Source organism: Hippocampus zosterae, chromosome 5 (assembly GCF_025434085.1).
Source record: "Hippocampus zosterae strain Florida chromosome 5, ASM2543408v3, whole genome shotgun sequence".
Taxonomy (NCBI): Eukaryota; Metazoa; Chordata; class Actinopteri; order Syngnathiformes; family Syngnathidae; genus Hippocampus; species Hippocampus zosterae.
In genome coordinates, this window is record NC_067455.1 from 1,449,295 (window position 1) to 1,469,743 (window position 20,449).

Here is a 20,449-nt window from a genome sequence, read left to right on the forward strand (position 1 = left end):
TGTTTTTTTTTTTTCGTTTTTCTTTTCTACTGGGTTCATTCAAGTTGAAGCCTTCTGGTGAAATAACAATCGCTGACTAAGTAGTTTAACCAAAGACGTCTGTTCTCACAGTTCATCCTATTTTATGCTTTGTGCGGGGCAAATCGTGATTGCGTGCAATAATTAACTCGATTCAAATTTTAATCCGCTTGAAGCTTGCTCAAAGCGCTCGGGCGGGATCAGGCTGATGTTGAATCTGCCACGACCTACTCAAGGTAGAAAAAAAGAATTCAAACAAAAGCTAAACCCATTGTTGCTTGATCCTGTTTTTCCGCCAGTCAAATCACGAGCAACGAGGCAAATACGGTGAACTAAATAGACAATTTTTATTGTGGGCCATTGACAAAGGCAAAACAAAGTGATCAAGAATGTGAAGTTAAAGGTCTTTCAGCCATTGCAGCCTGTCTCCCCTTTGCTCACACGGGTGCACGGGAATGTCGGGCAAGTTTCCGTCATCTCGAACAGGAACTGCGATGGGGGACGAGGAAGATGTTAGACACAACAAAAGACCGTGAGATCTATATTTGTGACTGCAGTCTATTTAAACTTGCATTTTAAAATTATTTTGAATCTACCCCCACCCCTCTAAAAAGGTCTTATGGAGCTCTATAATCTAATATTAAGAAAGATGATTCTGATAATATAATGTAAAACAATGAACTGGTTGGCAGTTGTCACAGACTGTAGTGTCAGAATTTACCTGGGTAGGTGTATGGCACCGCAGAATTGATCATTCCTGAATACTTTGTGTATGGACTTAGTACCGGGAGCACAAGACCTAACGAAAAAAGTCCAAATGAGTCCTTTATTTGACAAATATGGCCGATGTGAAGACTGACTCGTTGTGGACTCACCCATTAGACCTATCGTGCAAGAGGCGAAGATGACGGGCTCTTTATTCCACGCATTCTTTAAAAATGCTGCAACCCCTGTACAGAGACACAGACGGTGATCATTATATTTTCAAACGGCGGACATTTTATGACAGATAATATACAGTTAATCCACGAAAACCTAACTATCTTAGCCAGCGTTAGCAAAACACCCAAGGTCACGCGTTTTTAATCAATAAAACATTTGCCACGGCAATTAGTCTTTTTACTTGGTTTGAAAAACGAATTATTGCATTATGCATGAATGACGTAAGGAATATTAACGCTTATTTCAAACAATTGTCATTTCCAAATAATCGGAACACACACGCACCCGCCATCTTGGTTTGTGACGTACAAACTGGTGGTGGCTCATGGGAAATGTAGTTGTGTCGTCGTCGTGACGTATAAATCGTGTGCCTGCTGCATGTAAACACAAGCGAGTCGGTGCGAAATGAGGAGTCACATTACATGCTAATTTCTTCACCATAATGTGTTACTAAAGTATCCACTGGGCCTCTTGATAAATAACTAGGTGTTTTTGGATGTGCTGTTAACCATGATTGTTTCTTAACTTTGAAGAGACACAAGTACTCCCGTCTTGAACTCAACTGGGCATCGACTTCTAAGAACGGTAAGTACAGTACTGCCAAGGATAGGAATGGACACACAGTATTCTTCCTACAGTTAGGTGATTTATCTCTCACCGTTATCCGCACCATTCAACGACCATTAAACACAGTAAGACGTTATTGTAGTGGACACCATCAAATTGCACTTCATCAACTTAATTCTAGAACTCCGCTTAATGATCCGTGTGAGTTATTACAGGGTAACAATTATTAAGATTCTTTTATTTTTCTCTTGGAGGATTCTTAGGTGTTTTTTTTCCCCGTTGCAGTTTCGGGTGCCCCCATTTACTACCCCCTTTCCCAGATAATGGAAGACTTCTCTGGTTTGGCCCTCCCTCCTCTATTTGGGGGTCACATCCTGGAAGCGGAACTGGAACCAGGCGTTGTGGAGCTCGGACCCGGGGAGGTGATTTTCGTGTCATTTGTTTTCTGTCAATTACACATTTTGTATTATAAACAGCCAAATATCTTTGCCTTTCAAGCCGCTTCCTCAATGCAGCGCTATAACCCTTTAGGCCAAGAGTGCCCAATACATCGATCGCGATTGACCCGGACCCAAGTCAAGGAATTGCGGGGGGGGGGGGGGAAGATTTGTGTGTCTATGTGTTTCGATTTTGTTCATGCCAGGGGCCATTCCGGCTGTGCCTGCGTGTGCATATGGTTGCACGTGTTCGATCGGGTCGATGGCGGGAGGTTGGTCGCTTCAAAAGTCTATCTTTGGTCAAAAAGGTTTGGCCATCGATGCGTTAGGCAATGTCTTGAATATAAATGGCAGAGTAACCTATGCAGATAGACAAGATAACAGTCAAATATTCTTTATCCTCTGCAAAGAACGATTAATATCAGTGCTGTACTGGTTAGGTGAACCATCTCAATGAACAGTATTATCAGTCTTTTTTGTCTTATAGTGCCCCCGGATGGCCAAGGTGGGTACTCAATAGAAAGAATTAAATTCTATTTAATTATAACATGATTGTATATTTTCAGGAACTCTGATATCGTGGAGTTTTGTTTTTTTTTTCCTCGTGGTGGAGGATGGCATTTCCATTCATTCCAAGTGTAAATGTTTTCACTGCGACAGTATTCTAAAAGGGGTTTTGTTTCGAACAAATGTACCTTCCTTCCTGTTTTAAAATGGCGCACTTTTCACTGACTGAGATTGTTGCTTGTCCCTAGGTGGAATTGGGCCCAGGGGGCAACGAACTGCTGGAGAGTGCTGCCCCAGAGGACAAAGAGAGAAGAGTTCTTGATAAGAGGAAATATCTGGCGCTGAATAGACGATGCAAAGAGATTGAACAGGTTGCGTCTGTGTTTATTGTTTCTATCATTTGGTAACCCCCCCCCCTCAAACTATGTCATATTTTGTCGAGGAAGAAAATGCAAAATGAGAGAGATTCCTCCAAAGAATGACACCCGTTTTGGGGAGCATGTTTTCATTTGGATGGGCTCAAAATTTATGAATCTCAATCCCGAATATCAGCATAAGGCAAAGTGTATTTTAACTCGCATCCTCACCACTGTCCCATCCAGGTGAATCACAAGATCCTCGGTCGCCTTCACCAAGTCCAAAGACTTACGCGACGTCTGAAGAAAGAAAGGCGGTAGGAAATGGTTTTGCTTTCTTCTCATCTCATCTTAAATAAATATGTTCTGGGCCCCTTTTTGTTAACACTACTATTTGTTCTGTTCCAGGTTCCTCATGAAGACCCTCGATGCTCATGGAGACGACTACAGGAATGCTCAGCTCACCATGCTGCTGGAGGTCAGCTGTGACGCAATGAAAACCAAAAGGGTTCTTATTCCCGTGTGTGTGTGTGTTTTTTTTTAAATTAAATTTCATTATGTTCAAAAACCAAATCTTATGACACTCAAATATCTTTTTTAAACTTTCACTTATAATTGGTGTGTACAAGTCAAAAAAGTGTGTGTGTGTGTGTGTGTGTATACTCTATCTATCTATCTATCTATCTATCTATCTATCTATCTATCTATCTAGCTAGCTAGCTAGCTATCTATCTATCTAGCTAGCTAGCTATCTATCTAGCTAGCTAGCTATCTATCTAGCTAGCTAGCTATCCATCTATCTAGCTAGCTATCCATCTATCTAGCTAGCTAGCTAGCTATCCATCTATCTAGCTAGCTAGCTAGCTATCTTTCATTCATAAGAGGCAATTTCGATTTCACTTTTCACTCTTTCCGTCGCCCCTGATGAAAAATGGAGCTTTTCTTCTGTTTCTAACATCTGATGTCCTTCTCCTTGAACCGCAAAAACGCCACCTCAGCGCACGCGTCTTTTCATGTCACGATGTCGCTCTGTTGCAGGATGAGCCCGGAGCACCTTCGGATGCAGCTGTCGGCGCTGCGGACGATCGGATCAACGGCGTGACGGGTTCCACCTCATCTCCTGCTTTTCACCATCCTTCTGGGCCCAAGAAGCGAAGACACGTTACACCGAAGCAAGAGAAGGACAAAGATTTACAGGTAGGCCTTTGGCCCACACTTTCAGGGGATTTTACAGAATGCTTTCCGTAATGCCCTCGCATGCAGGGAAAAAGGAGCGCCACCGTTGCGTTGATGTTGGTTGATTTAATTGTTTTTTTTTTCTCCAGAATGAAGCAGATATGTCGGTGCTGTCGGACGCGCAGTTTGGAGAAATGCCCAGCCCGACCTCACTATCACACTGACAGAAATAAATGCGTGTACAGTAAGAGGCACACAGTTTGACCAGTTTCATCAGAAGATAAGTTAGTGAACAGGTGCTGTCTTGTCTCATTTGGATATTTTCCTCTTTGTATAATGATGTCCCATCATAGCACTTCTTTTTTTTTTTTCCCCCCCCTCCAAAAAAACGTTTTGCGATACATTTATGTGCATTGTTATTTGCCGATTTGATTAGTGGATCTGCTGTGAATATTTTGTAAAAAATGTTAAGCAATGGTTTTGGTTGTCTTTTTTTTTTTGCGGGTTTTGAAATCTAGATTACAACCATTAAAAGCAGTAGAATGCTGTCATTCAGGAGTCGCTCACCTCTTTGAAAACGGGAGCTCCTTTTTGGGTACGCATTAATACAAGGGCTACCAGTTTGAAACACACTTGTAAAATCTGCTCAATTGTGTGTTATTAATAGCATTCATATATGTTAAGACACTGATCATGTGAATGATTTCTCACAATAATTGATTTAACCAGATTGGAAATGGATAAATATCACCTTTGCAACACCTATTTCATAATATATCTGCCAGATGATTTGGCAAGTCGCAATTATCAAAATAAGAGAAGTAGTTACCATTTTAACGTTGAACAATTCTGCAGACTGCTGTAGGTTTACCTAATAAAGTTGCCATTGTAAGTGTGTTTTGTGTGAACAGTGCGGTAATGGCACTGTTGTCGGTCGTTATTTTAGGAGAAAAATCATTGGGAATGAATTAATTCAATATTATGGGATAAATATAGGCTTTTAGTTTGTGTCTGACATCAAACCCAGCATTAAAAGACTATTCTTCATTGTGCGTGTCTATGTGGGCTTGGAATTCATCGCACAACTGAACCGATGGCTGGCCGTCGTCCCAGCGGAAATCCATCATTGACAGACATCGCGCTCGTCCAATCAGAGGTCGTAGATGGGATTTAGGGCGGGTTTGGAATGGAGAGGAGGGATCTTTTAGCAACCGTCCATCTTCAGGCTATATTCCAGTCAACGAGCTTGTCGAAAAGAAAACACAATTTGGAAGTGAAGAAGACCTTTTGGAATAAGTTGTGGCTGTTATTGACAAAAGAGAAACGAAAGCCCATATCATAGGTAAATGTCGAAGAAAGAAAAGTGCGACTCTTAATGGTCGACTCGAGCCAATTTCCCTTTTTCCTAAATATGGCTAGCTGAGCCGCTAGCTAGCATTTTATGCCTTAGCTAGCCAGAAAGACAAATTAGCTCGCAGGTTTGCGATGGGAACGCTTTCTAAACTCATTTGCGTTTCACCACGCACGAGCGCTTTGCCATAGCTATGCATTTGTTATTGCACGAATGCGATGTCCTCCCAAAGATCTGCATCGTGCTACATGCTTAAAAGCGAGCTCGTAGGTGCTCGAGCGATGGGGGACGAGCTTTAGCAGCTGGCTAAGCAGCGTTAGCCGAATAGCTGCCAGCCATATCTGTCATAGTTTTGCGACTGGCAATTCCGTTTCTGTGCACATAGACGAAACGACGGCGTAGTTATGTTTTGAGAGTGGATTTGAATGCGCGCCGCTCGCGAGCGCGCAGCGCTAGTTAGCGTCAGTTAGCGTGGCGCGGCTATCGCGCAAATTGGTTTGATGAATTGTGTTTTGTTTGATGCTGTGAGTGTTATGTATGACCCCCCCCCCCCCACATGCACACACACTTTGCTCACACTGCTAACTTTGTGACAGACGGAATGTGGACATCGTCGTAGTCAGAGCCATGGCTGACAAGAGAAAACTTCAAGGTAAACACTTGTTTGTGCGAGTCTCACATCTGTTGTGCTGTTAGCACGGACTCCCTCATGGTGTTGTATTCTAGCCCTGCCTCAATTGCGTTGACAATGTTACGGATCGTAATGAATGGGGCAGCCAGGTCTAGCATGCATGTATTTAATTGTTCTTGCCCACGCAGGTGAGATTGACAGATGCTTGAAAAAAGTAGCAGAAGGCGTGGAACAGTTTGAGGACATTTGGCAGAAGGTGAGAACGTTTGTCTTGTGCGTTTCCCCTGTCTCTGTTGGAAAATAAAGCACTGGTTCACCAGGAATCCCCCCCACCCCGTCTGTTGTAGCTTCACAATGCAGCTAATGCAAACCAGAAGGAAAAATACGAAGCCGACCTCAAGAAAGAGATTAAAAAATTACAGGTATGACATATTCCCAGATTTGTTTTTCTTCATTTTTTTTTTCAGTCATGTGCCCGCATAAAATTGTCTCACAGGCTGGATTCACATTGCAGGGTCAAGTACTAAATACTTTTGCGGAGAATTTCGAGTAGCACAATCTGGAGCGGTTTCGCAGAATACATGTAACAATGCTATAAAATTGCGCTCAACAAATGTCGACACTGGGCAGCAGCAATAAGACAAAAGTAAACCATCAGATATACATAAAACATATCGAGTTGGCGTGTGCTAACGCTGGCTACCGTGCACAATGGACATCGTCAAATATTTTTGATCGATAGCCTCTTGTACTTTTGTACAAAATGATTCCATTGTGATGTGAAGGTTCAGAAACGGGTGCGCGGTGATCAGTGTGCAAAATGGTGACGACCCGATTGATCAAATGTGATCATGGCATTTCCCTCCCAGGGCGGAAATGAAATGCACGCGTCGGGGAGGCAAGATTTCCTCAGTCTCTCAGTGGAGTAGGGCAGTGACACTTAGTCGTTCTTTTTTTCAAATCTTTTTTTTTTTTTTGTTTGACGATTGACCTAGCTCCAATGTGTGGTTGGACAAAACCGAGACGCGTCCGATTTGGAGGCTATTGAATCGATTGGATTTTTGAAAATGATCACGTTCACCGCCGTAATGCATTTTCCGGTTGTGCCCGCCGGAGAGCCAAAAAAAAAAAGATGGTGTCGCTTGTCAATTCAGCCCAAATGTTTGCCGGTTCTCCTTGCAGCGACTGAGAGATCAGATAAAAACATGGGTGGCCTCCAACGAGATCAAGGACAAACGGCAGCTGGTGGAGAACCGCAAGCTCATCGAGACGGTACGCCACGTCGCCCCCTTTTGGACATGCGTCGTGTTCTCCTCGCTCGCGTTGGCATAACGAAGGGGCTTCCATTGTGACCGTTAGCAAATGGAGCGCTTCAAAGTGGTGGAGCGGGAAACCAAAACCAAGGCCTACTCCAAAGAAGGATTGGGGCTCGCTCAGAAAGTGGATCCGGCTCAGCGGGAAAAGGAGGAGACGGGCCAATGGCTAACGGTAATGCAACGTCCCGACTTGGATTTGCACACGTTTTCTTCCCCAAACACGACGCGACGTCCTCATTCCTTCTCTCGCAGAATACGATCGACACTCTAAACATGCAGGTCGATCAGTTTGAAAGCGAGGTGGAGTCTCTCTCGGTTCAAACGCGAAAGAAGAAAGGTGACAAAGAGGTAAATCAACTTCGATCGCCCCCCCCCCCCCCCCAACCGAGTCGAAGCCGCTGCTCTCAGACGGCTCCTTTCCCCGTCGCGCAGAAGCAAGATCGAATCGACGAGCTCAAGCGCTTGATCGAGAGGCACCGGTTCCACATTCGCATGTTGGAGACCATCTTGCGGATGCTGGACAACGACTCCGTGCCGGTGGACGCCATCCAGAAGATCAAAGACGACGTGGAGTATTACATCGATTCCTCGCAAGACCCCGACTTTGAGGAGAACGAATTCCTGTACGATGACTTGGACCTCGAAGACATCCGTGAGTTGCCGTTTTGTGTTTTGGGATCGCCAAACATCCCGAGGCTTTATTGTTGTTGTTGAGGTTTCCGCCCCCCGCCCCCCATCACTCACGATGTTGTCTGATTTCTCGAAGCTGCAGCATTAGTGGCCACGTCTCCATCGGGTCAAGGCAACATGGAAGACGAGATGTACCTCCACTCGAGCAGCACTCCCACTTCCACCACCTCGTCGTCGCCCATCCCTCCGTCGCCGGCCACTTGCGCCGCGGTGAGTTTCTCTGTTTTTGCCCCGCCCCCCTGCCAGCCCCGCCCGGTTCAACGCGCGCAAAAAGATCCGCGTCTGCGTGATTAAAATGTGGGGCCTCGCGGTGAAATTTCCGGATGAAACTAAAATTCCTTTCGTGAGCTTAATTTGACACTTTTTGAAACATCGGAGAAGATCAAACCAAGTGGGAACCGTAAAAAGGTTCCGCACCTTTTTAGGATCGTCCCGAAATTTCAACCGGAGGCTGAACATCGCAGCTTTTTATATACGAGTGGCTTTTAATCATGCATTTCCTCAAGTCGTGGCCTGCGCTCCATTCAATTCTCCAAATCATCAACGGACAAATACTTGCGGCACCTCCGATGTCAGGAAACAAGAATAACACCACCATTCATTTCCGCAGCCGTATTTCCCAGCGGCGTAACCCAAACCGAGGCCCTCAATATCCTTCCTAATGACTTTTAAGTACTTCAATACATGGTCGAGATCTTCAATAACTCCACAGATGTGATATCTGTCCGCATCTTTGCCATTTTCTTCATTTGACACGTTTTCCCTTTTTCGGTCTAAAATCTTCGGCGGTCCTCAATTTTCTGTGTAAAATCTTCGACGATCCTCAATTTTCGGCGTAAAATCTTCGGCGATCCTCAATTTTCTGTGTAAAAATCTTCGCCAGTCCTCAATTTTCTGTGTAAAAATATTCGACGGTCCTCAATTTTCGATGTGAAATCTTCGACGGTCCTCAATTTTCGGTGTAAAATCTTCAGCGGTCCTCAATTTGACAAAAGACATTTATAGGACAGTCCATTTTTTTTCCCTCATACGGTCCTGGCAAATGTTTAAACGACCCAACATTTTTCACCCGCCTAGCAGATGCCCGCAGGTCAAATAACGGCCCCCCCCCCAGCCACTAAATGAGGAAATCCTTTGGTTTGAGTGCTTGTACGTTCCCTCTTTTGAGCTCCCCAACCCCCCAACCCTGCTAACCCACCTGCAAGCCCCCCGTTGTGTTCTAATCCACTGGCTCGTGTGCTGATTCAACAACCCCCCCTTCCCAAAAAAAAGTGGATTGTCACATGAAGGTATCTCCTCCTATAGGAGAACTCAGAGGACGATAAGAAAAAGGGCCGCTCGACAGACAATGAAGTTAGTCAGGTGAGAGGCTCTCATCTGTGCTGTGTGGCTTAGATGGGCAGTTTAGCGCCGCCGCTGCTGCGCTCTTCCACCTTTTGGGTCCCGAAGAGTCCCGGCGGCCCTTCGAAAGCAACACTTTTGTCTCTCTGGGAGCGCGTCTGGGCACTTCTGCTTTGGTTGTGTCGTCTTCTGACTATGTTGGGCTTCTTGAGTTCGCACTGCGCTTTCCTCTGTGTGCACTATGGCCATGTCCGCACGTACACGGATGTTGTTTGATTTTTTTAAAATATATTTTATATTTTTTCTAGCAGGTTTTTCAAGAGCACATGAAAAACGCGCTGCGCATTTTTTTCTCCATCATTTTGGGGAGTAGTGTTGAGTGAATTTGGCTTTCTGTTCCAAATGGGCTCTTGAACAATACTTTGGCACTCGCCGCGGGGGTCATTGTTCCAAATCACCCCTCGTCGATCTGAAGACCGGAAGTCGCCCAAATGATTCCGAGGTGGACAACGTCAAATTGGCATCATGACGGCAAATACTTTACGCTCCTAAAAAATCACGTCGTCTTTTTGTTGCGCCGTACGTTGATTGTTGATCACCTCCGAAGCCGCGACCGGAGTAAACCGATGGCACATTGCTTGTCCTTTCGAACGTGATGCGACCGTATTTCTAAGTTCCAAATGAGCAGAGGAGAAAATGGCAGAGCTGGTTGTAAAAATCTCCGAGCGGCTCCATTCCGTCGACTCGGGCGCACCGTTTTCAAGCGATCCGTGTACGTGTCGAGATGAGCCCTTCGTATGCGTCCGGGATTTGGAACTGCGGGCGAGCCCATCTGATGTGTTCTCTGTGCTGCTTTCTGGCCTCCAGTCGCCCGTTAAGAACGGCGCCCCCTCCCTGCTCTGCTCCTTCTCCTCCTCCTCCACCACGTCGGGCTCCTCGTCGTCGTCCTCCCTGGTGTCCATGGCCAGCGTGGTCGGAGGCGGGCCCGTGGTTCCCACCAGCAGCGGCCTCATAGGGAGCTTCAGCAGCGCCGTGCAACAGCATCAGCATCTGCCGGCGCAACAGCAGCAGCAGCAACAGCAGCATCACGCTCAGCCGCAGAACCAATCGCAGCAGCAGCAGCCCCCCCTGTCCAAACCGTCGGCTCCCTCGAATAGCACCCCCAGTCCGCCCGGCAACCCGCTGCTCCCGGCTTCCAGCGCCTCGTCTCTGCCGGCGCCCAGCACGCCCGTCTCATCAGCTGCCGGTTCCCTCGCCCAGCCCTCGTCCGGGTCCGCTCCCGTGTCCAGCTTGGGGCTGGGACTCGGATTGGGTTTGGGCAAAGGGGGCATGACGGGGGCCGGCGCATCCGGCCAGATGTCGGCTTTGGGCCTGGGGGTCCACTCGGCGCCCCTGAGCACCATGGCGGGGCTCATTTCGGGGTCCACGCCGGCGCCGTACGCGCAGGCGGCGGCGCCGGGGGGCTTGGGCCTGAGCGGCGGCGTCGGCGGCGCACTGTCCGGCGTTTCGGTGGAGAGCAGCGCGTCCGTCATCACCACCTCCGGCTCCGGCGGCGTCACCACCAACGGAGCGGCCACGGCGCTCGGCCTGCTGGGCTCCGGCCACGGCTCGCTGAGCGGAAGCATTCTGGGCCTGGTGTCGGGCCAGAACGCCTCGTCCGCCGCCTCTCAGGCGCCCCCCAGTTCCGTCGGCGCTTCGCCCGGAGTGGTCGGCATGATGGGGGGCAACGGCGGCATTGTCGGAGGCGTGAGCGCCGCGCCCGCCCGACCGCCCAGCGGACTCAAGCAGAACGGAAGCACAAGTATGTGGCCCGGTGGCCCCCCCCCCCCTCCGTGTTTGATTGAGGCCCTTTTGAAAAAATCTCACCGCGCATCGCATGCAAATTTGAATGTCGGGAGATTTCCTGGCCAGTCTGTCTCAACTTTTGAACAACTCGGAAAACGTTCGGCATGTTGTGCCTTGCGGCTGAAATTTCAGAATCAACCTAAAATGGACCGAGAGATACCGGAAGAGTCACAGAAAGGCAGCACTCGTTCCCGTGCTTGGGAGTTTTGTTGCTGGCTTCATGAATCCGCCACCTGATGTAAATTGAAGTGAAGGCAATTTGCAAGAAAAATGACGTGTGCGTGCGTGATTTGCCTTTGCGGGCCGCATCGAATGATTGCCCCCGGGCCTCGAGTTTGACACCAGTGATGTTCACTGTCACTTGGCAGTAAACGTATCCAAAGCATGTGTCGACCAATCATAAAATAGGATTGGTCGTCTCTTGTATTCCGTCGCTGCTACGCCAACAAGTCAATTGTGTACAATTTGTCACGTCGGAGCGTGTGTCCCCCCCCCGGAATGCAAGTCGGCGCCATTGTCCCCCGTGCCGGCTGACCTTCTTGCGATCTCCTTTCAGGTTACAGCGCCGTCGTGGCGGAAAGTTCGGCCGAGTCGGCTCTCAGCACCCCGAGCCAATCTCAAAGCAGCCAGCCGTCATCCCTCAGTTCCTCCACCAGCCAGCCGTACGTCCCCCCCCCCCCTTATCCTTTTGCACTCTTCTTGATTCTCGCGGCGACATCTTGTCTCTCTTGGTCTCTCGCAGGTTGGACAACGGGCCCAGCTTAATCAGCTCCATCACCTTACCCCCCAGCTCGCCGTCGCCCTCCTTTTCGGACAGCACGCCCGGCGGAGGGAGCCTCCTCAACGGGCCGCACTCCTACACGCAGGCCTCCGAGGGCCTCAAGGTGAGCGCCGCTAATCGACTCGACATCATCTCACGTGCTGCGGGGACAGACTGTGTCAAGAAGCCTGCTGCTTGTTTGTTTTTTTTGTTTTGTTTTGTTTTTTAACCTCAAGCTAGCAGCGCTCTGATATCTGTGCCCTGTCCTCGTCCCCCTCCTCAGGCTCCCGAGCCTCTTATCTCCCTGAAGGCCATGGCGGAGAGGGCGGCCCTGGGATCGGGCCTTGACGGAGAGATCCCCAACCTGCACCTAACCGAGCGAGGTCGGAACGCCCGCGCCTCGTCGTCCGTTCAGTTGGCCGGTCGCTGAAAACGTGCCCCGCGTAGCCGTAGCAGTCCCGAGTTGTAGTACGGAAAAGCGCAAGGCGTGCTCGCGTCCGCCTTGTGGCCATTGCGAGCAATGCGGACGAGTTGCCGCGTTAGCTTTGTTAGCGCACGCCGTTCTTGACGGCGCTCTCTCCTTTTCCCCGCAGACATCTTCTCGTCGTCGTCGGCGCCCGGCGCCCCCGCCGCGCCGCAGCCGTCCGTGTCCGAGGTCAGCATCCCGCCGTCGCTCGGCGTCTGTCCCTTGGGGCCCACCCCGCTCCCCAAAGACCAGTTGTACCAGCAGGCCATGCAGGAGTCGGCGTGGACGCACATGCCGCACCCCTCTGACTCCGAGAGGATCAGGTGAGGGCGTCTCGTCGCAGGTGGCAAAGTACCGTATTTTTTTTTTTTTACACAAGATGCGTCATATTCTTGCACGCAGGTGTGGTCACGCGTACGCTCGCGTCAACAATACGCTAGCGTGTATGCACGCTAGCTTCTGTTTTTAAAAAGGCAGCCGGAGCCACACCGAGTTGCCTTTATTAAAGAGGATGGTCATCCTTTCCCGGACGGATAGATGGCGCTGTTTCAAACGACAAAAGCACCAAGCACCGTGGATGAGTTGATCTAGAATTCGCCCACGGCGCCCTCCGTGTAACTGATAGCTTGCCATCGAAATTGTATTTCCTTAGCGTGTGTTCGTAGGGACCATTTTTTAGGGTGTTGTTTTGCACAGCGCGCCTACTTGGGGTGTGCCTATAGCGTCCACTTTACCCTTGAACGTGCACGCGCTGTCCTCCGTAACGTCCGCTTTTCCTCAATAGCAGTTAATCCGCGCGTCTTTGCGCTATCAGTCAGTCAAGCGGACCCCCTCGCCCAAGTCACCCAACAGCATTCACAGAGTTGCACGAGGCGACTCGCGTTATTCGGCGGCTGGAGCAAATGTCAGCCTGCGTGTGGTGTGCCCTTTTGCGCGGACGTCTTTGCGCTGCGTTTGAGCCGATTGTGTGTCTGTCGTTGCAGGCAATACTTGATGAGGAACCCGTGCCCCACCTTGCCCTTCCATTACCAGATGCCTCCGCACCACTCGGACTCCATCGAGTTCTACCAGCGACTGTCCACAGAAACACTCTTTTTCATCTTCTACTACCTGGAGGTGAGCACGAGACACGTCGGCGCAGTCGACGGCACCTCTGCTCGTTCGTCGCTTTGACCGATGAATTCTTATTTGTCAAGGTTTTCTATTTGTGGAGGCAACCAAAAAATTGCGGACAAAGTACTGTTTATGCATAAATGAATCTCCTCAAATCAATTCACCATAGTTGCTTGGTAGCAAGATGCCACAAAATAGTGAACAAAGTATAGGTGAGGGGTGATTTTTATTTTATTTTTTTGGGTGTGCGCAAAAAGCTTGTTTGGTATGAGGTGATGAGTTTTTACTTTCTGGGCTCCGCTCCAGGGGGAAGTTGTCAACACTGGAAGTCTCCTTATTTGGAGGGGGTTGTTGCATTGTCACCTTTTTCCCCTCCACTCTTAATCGTGACAAGCCACTCCCACTTTGTGGCCTCTCCCAGGGCACCAAGGCTCAGTACCTGTCGGCCAAGGCGTTGAAGAAGCAGTCGTGGAGGTTTCACACCAAGTACATGATGTGGTTCCAGAGGCACGAGGAGCCCAAGACTATCACTGATGAGTTTGAACAGGTCAGGATCTCTCGCTCTCTCGCTCTCGTCTGCACAAGCGCGCCTTGAGCAGCATCAAAATGTCTTTCACAGTGCAGACGATGTTTGAAGTAACATTGGATTGGATTGGATAAGCTTTCCAATGTTAGATGCCGTCTCATGTGTGACGTTGTTCATTTCCTTCAATGTGGTGTTCCGTCGAAATGAATGAAAATGCCCAATTCCGTTTTGATTAGCAAAAACAACGCTCAATATTGCATTGTGCACGCACGCAGAATGTACTGATGTTTTTTTGTTTTGTTTGTTTTTTTGGGCGGGGGGTGTCCCACAGGGCACTTACATTTACTTTGACTATGAGAAATGGGGCCAGCGGAAGAAGGAGGGCTTCACGTTTGAGTACAGGTACCTGGAAGACCGAGACCTGCAGTGATCGCCCCTCCCGGAGGACACCCGAGAGACACAAAAGTACTGCTGTCGACATTCCGAGACTGAACTCCAAACTGTGGATAGAGATTGTGATGTGTAGTAGAAAACGCTCTCCCCACTCCCAAAAATGGAAAAAAATAAATAAACCCCCCCTCAACAACAACAACAAAAAAGCAAAGAGCGGCGTCTGTATCGGCTGCGTCTCGTGCAAAGCCCCCCCATCGCTTAAGTAGCGCCTGGCCCTTGACCAAACGGAATATAACAACAACAAAAAGCGCCCCCCCCCCCCCCCCCCCGGGCTTCTCTTCCTCGCCCCCTTCGATCAAACGTCCTGGCGCTGCCTGATGCGAGAGAGCGTTGCCGCGCCGGGCGTGCGTTTGTGCGCGCACTCACTTTGTGGCATTAGGAAAGCCCCCCACCCCCCCTCCCTCTCATGCATGTTTCTTATCGTTTGTTTTCTTTCTTTCTTTCCAAAAAAAAAAACAACAACAGACATTCTGTGTACACGAGCCCGGACGCCTCGTATGACCGGACACGAAACGACAACAAAAATGTTCCTTGTGAAATCAAACTGCCCTTTCTTGTATTTACTGTAACTTTCTGGTCTAGAAGCGGGCGGGGGGGGGAGGTACAGTGGACATTTTTCGTCTCGGTGCGTAGGATTGGCTTCGTTTTAAAACCCCCGTGAATGCCTGTTGTGGTCACTCTTAGACCTAGTGAGCGCTTATCAATAGTGTTATTGATCTTGTCGTGGTCCATTTAATACAACGAGAAGGCAAAAGGCGGCTGAGAGCGACCACGGGCGGCCTCTCCCTGTGGCAGGGATGGCGTCCTCATCGGACTTGGATTAAATTGCTATGCAATTGAACTGGTCTCTGACTCCCTCTCTTTACCAATAAAGTTTGTTTTTAAGTTAAACGGGTTGCATCCTTATTATGGCTTTTGTGTTTTGAAGACGACCTTGCGTACATCCTCACGGGAGGATTTGGGTTGTTGATTGTCGCAAAGGTTCTCGCCACCTTGTTGAAATGTGGCTTTTAGAAATCGAAGGTTGCGAACCGGGTCACAGATTATCTGCATTTCTTTCGTGCTCTAGTCAATCCATCTGTGGACACAATTTTTTTTTTCTTGTGGTGGGCGGGGTGGGGGGGGGCGTACATCCTGTTGGTTGCCCACCACGACTCTGTCAGAATTCAATTTATTGTCGTCATAACTTGTTCAAGTGAAAGTGCACCAAAACTGTTTACATGCATCCGCTTGAAAAAGCCAAATCCTGAAAGCCTCTTTCTTGCCGTTGTTCCATCACCCCCCCCCCCCCCCCCCAAATGGACAGTTAGACTGGGCTGGGGTTTGGTTTTGTATTTTTTTTTCTTCCCCCTCCTTCCAGCACTCATGTCGATCATCATTATGATCATTTCAGAGGTGTACTACAGTGACAATATTTGTTGTGTGTAAAAGCAGCTGACTGGTAAGGGGGGGGGCGTTTTGACTGTCAAAAGGAAACTCATGGAGAGGTTTTCTTTTTTTTTTTTTGTCTTGTCACAGCTCTGCATGGGAGATGTTGCAGGGTCCTACAGCAGGATTGTTCACATTTCAATAAATACTTTTAACAAATCACATGGCTTGCGTGGAGTCCAAATGAACAAAAGATGTACACGTTTTATTGAAATTCAAAAATCAAGCGCACACAAACAGAAAGGACGGCAGATTTCACTTCTGGGATTCCTTCTTGACTTTGAGGAATTCTGCCATGTTGGAGAAGTATTTCTGGTTGGCCTCCGCCACCTTTTTCTCCGCCGCTTGCGGGTTGACGATCTCCAGCCCCTGGGCAAGGAGATGAAACGGTGACGATACTGAATGCGGGGGGGGTGGTGGCTAAAAGGAGACTTTGCCGCCGTTTTCACCTGTAGAGGAGTGAAGGCCACGCTGGAGCTGGTCCCCGACGAGCGATCTCTCACCGTGGACTTGCCGCCGTACGTCATGCTCTGCTTCTGCAAAGTCCTCTGTTGGCGAAGCGCAACATTTGCACACGGCAATTTGGTTCAACTACAAATAGACTAAAGCAGCCTTACGAAGACTTGGCCGTTTTTTTTTTACCTGCAGCGATTTGGATATTCTGGCCTTGGTGGCGTCGTTGACCTGCGCCTGCCTGACGCGACCGCTGCCGCTTTTCCCCAACTGACCGAGACTGAAGCCCAGATCCTCCTGGTAGGCGTCATCCTCGATCTGCCATCACAACAAAGGAAAAGTCACCAGAAGTCGCCATGTGGTGGTCTACTTTTTTTTTTTTTCCTTCTTCTCCAGCATGCGTTCCGAAGCAACACACGTGACGCGGAGGAATTGTTAGCGTACTTCGGCAAAGGTCATCCTGTTGGCGTGTTTCCTGATCTCGGTCAGGCCCAGACGCTCCTTCATCTTTCGATACCTTCGAAAAGACACGCAAATGACTCTTCTCTGTTTGCTTGGGGGGGTGGGGGGGGCGGAGGGGTGCTTGCGTACCTCCTGCCTCCCCTCTTCTTCCTCTGCCCGTCCAAAGGAGCAGGCAGCGGCTTGACCTGCTTGACCGGCGGCGGCTCCTGCCACTTGTCGAACTTCCTCTCGATTTCTTCTTTCAAGTCGTAACCAACCTGCAGCATCGCACAAAGAGTTTGACCATTAACAATTCGGCTGGCACCCTGTAAAAGACGCCCCCCCACGACCCCCTCCTTCCTCCGAACCCCGCCAATCTAATCTGCGTCCACGACGTGCAGAATTGCGCAATCATCTTGATCGAGGCATAATTACGCCGCCATCATGAGCGCGCCTGCTCACCTTTCCGTCAGAGCTCTCGTGGAAACTGTCCACTCGGGAGGCCAACGTGCATTTGGCGGACACCAGACGGGCCGCCTTCCTCCTGAGATCCTGAAAGGAAACGGCGAGACGGTGAACTTCGATTGAATCAGCTCATACGTTTCGCGCTCTTATTCTGGCGCCATCGTGTTGCATTGAGGTATCAAGGACCTTCAATGAACGACCTGAGGGGCTTGATTTAGTGCTTTTGTATCATTTCATGGCACTTTGTTGATGTGAGTTGGGGAGCTTCACTACGGCAAGCGTCGTGCTAACGCATTAAGCTTCATTTCGACAAAAGCGTTTTTTTTTTTTGGTCTGGTGCCAAGGAACTTTGTTGATGTGAAGTGAGGCGCTTCATGAAGGTGAAAGTCCTGCTTTCATGCGGTAAAGCGGGCCGACGCCCTTTGCGTGGACTCGCCATAAAACGAAATGGTAAGCGAAGAGCGGAAAGGACTCACGGGCGGGAGCGTCTGCACCACGTCGCAGTGGTAGATGAAGCCCGTGTGGGGCAGCAGCGAGGTGCTGCTGAAGCCCGACAGCGTTCGCCTCTGCGCTCCCAGCAGCATCAGGTTGCAGGCGGGCATCTTGGACAGGTTGGTCAGGCCGCCGGCGATACCTGAGGAGGTTCACCGCGTCCACACACGTCAGCGAAGCGGCGGAATAGGCGGCCGGCGAGCGAGCGAGCGCGCGAGGCCATTGCCGACCCATGATCTTGGCGGCGGTGGACGCCCCGACGATGATGGAGAGGTTGGGCGCGATGAAGGACATCCTGGACTCCACGTACTCGTAGATCTGGTGCTTGGATTGGTTGAGCTCCAGAGCCATGTCGCACGACTCCTCCAGCTGCTTCAGCTCCGCCTCGCTCAGCAGAGACCTCAACGCACACGCACGCAGTTCACTTACACGGATGCCGTTGGGAAAAAACGCAGCCTCGGGGGGGTTTGAAAAATGCACCGCGAGGTTGATTTGAGATCCAATCACTGTTCAGCCTGAACTGAGACGAACAAATTCTGCCCGGCAACCGGTGGACGGGCATACCGATGAGCCAATGAGGGTTGCCGGTGAATTGCCGTGCCCGGCCAGACCGATCGCTCAACGCAGCGTCAAGCTCTGGCACCACCTCTGCCTCAATTTGAGCCAGGACCCCCCCCCCCCCGTTCACCTCACCCCTGCGTGGTGGAGGCCGTGACGCTCACGACCATGATGGTTGCATTGGTGAGGATCTGCTGTAAAGTCTCGTTGTTTTTGCACTTTTCCAGGTTGTTGCCCAGCTCCTGAGCACAAGGGCAGAGAAAAACATATTCGTCCAAGATGATTCTTCTAAATCCAGAATTCTTCCTCTTTGCGGTACTGAGAAAAGTCTTATTCTAGTCTCACCTTGACTGTGCGGATGTAATCTAAAGAATCGGGCACCAGCGATTCCAGCTCAGGGAACCTCTTGGAGTATTTGTCGCGAGTAAACTTGTGAATGATATCTGGAGGCAAAAACGAGGACTCGGGTTGACAATTGAGAAATGGAGAACGTCCGGAGGGCAAAGGTCACACTCACTGAGTTCGTTGTCGATCTCCACCGTCAGGTTATTGGCCGCCACGATGAGTCTGTATTCTGGGTCGGCCTCTACGGGGCCCGACACTGGGGGGGCGAGAAAGAAAGAAAGAATCATAATAACAAGAAGAATGAGAACACAAAAACGGCTGATACTTTTTTTTAGCTCACCCTCTGAATTCTTGCGCTGCTTCCCGACATATCTTGATATCTTCTCCATGATATCTGAAAACTGTCACACAACAGCTTCATGAAGAAACGACCACATCGACAGACATTTCAACACCATCTCACGTCGTTATCTGCAGGGTTTCAAACTTCAAAAATTCCCCCCAAATTTGCAACCCTCATTTCCCATTCTGAAACGTACCTGTTTGCTGTTCCGGAGCTTTGCAATGGCCGCGACGCTGTCCGCTTTACTGTAGTCCACTTCCATCTCCTCGGGGATGTCCTCCAGCCCGCCGTCGTTCCTCCCCCGCGAGGCTTCTCCGTCACTGTCGCCTTCCTCTCCTTCTGGATACAGGCCATCCTCGCCCTCGTCGCCCGCTTCCTCCAAGTCTGCTAGGAGCTCGTCTGCCAGAGACATCTGCACGCGGGGGCAGAAATGCTGACGGTTTACATTTAAAAACAAGCACTGACTAAACCGCTAGGATATTGGCCTTTCTGTGACAGTCTCTCTGCATCTCTGTTGCAAACTGTTGACGACACCTTAGGATCGTCCTAAAAATCCCAAATCAACATGTTATCTTGGCCATTATGGCCAGTATTACATATATGCTATGTGTACATAGAATGCTCAATGCACAGCATGGTGACAGTCATTTGTGTGGGAAGTATGTCAGTCAGACTACCTAACATTTATCCACTAAATGACAAGTTAACGACCCGTTACAAGCATCCACAATATGCTCCGGACTCTTGACTGAATTACACCTATGACTGACAATACAAAGAATTGCATTCACAATAACAAAGTACGTGCGAAGCTATTGCACTGCGTTTAGTCGACGATCGCGTCCATGGTAGCGAATGTTGGCTAACGCTAATAAACCGTCTCGCACGCACATAAACTTACCTGGAATGTTCTAACTTCACGAGATTAACAACAAAAGCAGACAAGCGTCCTTAATCGGGCTCAAAGCCTTTTAAATTATTCGACAAAGGCCGAGTTTCACCTTTTTTTTTAATCACAAAGGGATGAAGCTCGGACAATGTTAGTCGCGTGATTAATACGTCACCAAAGCCTATGGCCTTATGGGAAATACTGTTGTCGTCGGCTTCATTCTATATTTTTTTTCTTCTTTTTTGTTTAAACGTTTGTAATATGTATGTATTGGTAGCACGTTCGTTTTGTTTTCTGTTTGCTGAGAATTGTATTCTGACTTGTTCAATAAAGATTAAAAAAAATACTGTTGTCGTCGGCTATCAGACAAACGGGAATCGGGGGGAGGGTCTGGAGCTGCTTCGCCAATACGGTAATTATATTTTATACTGTACATGAATTGAATATTTATTTTTTGATTAAATATATGAGAATCATACAATAATACAATACAGGGTTTTTTTTCTGTTCTAGTATTATCACAAGTACAAATTACTATTA

At 49.0% G+C, this 20,449-nt stretch overlaps 4 protein-coding genes across 6 annotated transcripts; 2 read left to right on the top strand and 2 right to left on the bottom strand.

Annotated features, from left to right (window-relative positions):
* Positions 1 to 341: 341 nt before the first annotated feature.
* Positions 342 to 1,303, bottom strand: ndufa3 (NADH:ubiquinone oxidoreductase subunit A3). Its single transcript, XM_052066018.1, has 4 exons — positions 1,246 to 1,303; positions 894 to 968; positions 740 to 817; positions 342 to 507 (listed from the first exon to the last, which is right to left on the bottom strand). The coding sequence occupies exons 1-4, from the start codon at positions 1,250 to 1,252 to the stop codon at positions 416 to 418; spliced, it is 252 nt and encodes an 83-aa protein (XP_051921978.1). The 5' UTR covers positions 1,253 to 1,303; the 3' UTR covers positions 342 to 415.
* tfpt (TCF3 (E2A) fusion partner) lies at positions 1,289 to 4,554 on the top strand. Its single transcript, XM_052065999.1, has 7 exons — positions 1,289 to 1,545; positions 1,813 to 1,949; positions 2,720 to 2,842; positions 3,074 to 3,144; positions 3,236 to 3,305; positions 3,866 to 4,024; positions 4,153 to 4,554. The coding sequence occupies exons 2-7, from the start codon at positions 1,851 to 1,853 to the stop codon at positions 4,225 to 4,227; spliced, it is 597 nt and encodes a 198-aa protein (XP_051921959.1). The 5' UTR covers positions 1,289 to 1,545; positions 1,813 to 1,850; the 3' UTR covers positions 4,228 to 4,554.
* A 621-nt stretch (positions 4,555 to 5,175) lies between these two features.
* Positions 5,176 to 15,386, top strand: cnot3a (CCR4-NOT transcription complex, subunit 3a). Of its 3 annotated transcripts, none has more exons than XM_052065913.1 (18): positions 5,176 to 5,345; positions 5,951 to 6,006; positions 6,174 to 6,241; positions 6,333 to 6,407; positions 7,168 to 7,257; positions 7,345 to 7,473; positions 7,554 to 7,649; positions 7,734 to 7,953; positions 8,068 to 8,201; positions 9,297 to 9,353; positions 10,200 to 11,133; positions 11,734 to 11,839; positions 11,920 to 12,061; positions 12,221 to 12,320; positions 12,531 to 12,726; positions 13,387 to 13,519; positions 13,938 to 14,063; positions 14,374 to 15,386. In XM_052065913.1, exons 2-18 carry the CDS (start codon positions 5,982 to 5,984, stop codon positions 14,470 to 14,472), a joined length of 2,730 nt encoding a protein of 909 aa, XP_051921873.1. In that variant the 5' UTR covers positions 5,176 to 5,345; positions 5,951 to 5,981; the 3' UTR covers positions 14,473 to 15,386. The 3 variants fall into 3 exon arrangements, with proteins under 3 accessions (XP_051921873.1, XP_051921874.1, XP_051921875.1); XM_052065914.1 differs by having other exon boundaries at positions 8,074 to 8,201; XM_052065915.1 differs by lacking the exon at positions 9,297 to 9,353.
* A 727-nt stretch (positions 15,387 to 16,113) lies between these two features.
* prpf31 (PRP31 pre-mRNA processing factor 31 homolog (yeast)) lies at positions 16,114 to 20,094 on the bottom strand. Its single transcript, XM_052065953.1, has 14 exons — positions 19,922 to 20,094; positions 19,217 to 19,432; positions 19,018 to 19,078; positions 18,850 to 18,933; positions 18,678 to 18,775; positions 18,468 to 18,574; positions 18,005 to 18,174; positions 17,759 to 17,916; positions 17,280 to 17,369; positions 16,968 to 17,095; positions 16,821 to 16,893; positions 16,566 to 16,694; positions 16,373 to 16,471; positions 16,114 to 16,292 (listed from the first exon to the last, which is right to left on the bottom strand). The coding sequence occupies exons 2-14, from the start codon at positions 19,430 to 19,432 to the stop codon at positions 16,179 to 16,181; spliced, it is 1,527 nt and encodes a 508-aa protein (XP_051921913.1). The 5' UTR covers positions 19,922 to 20,094; the 3' UTR covers positions 16,114 to 16,178.
* Between the last annotated feature and the right edge of the window lie 355 nt (positions 20,095 to 20,449).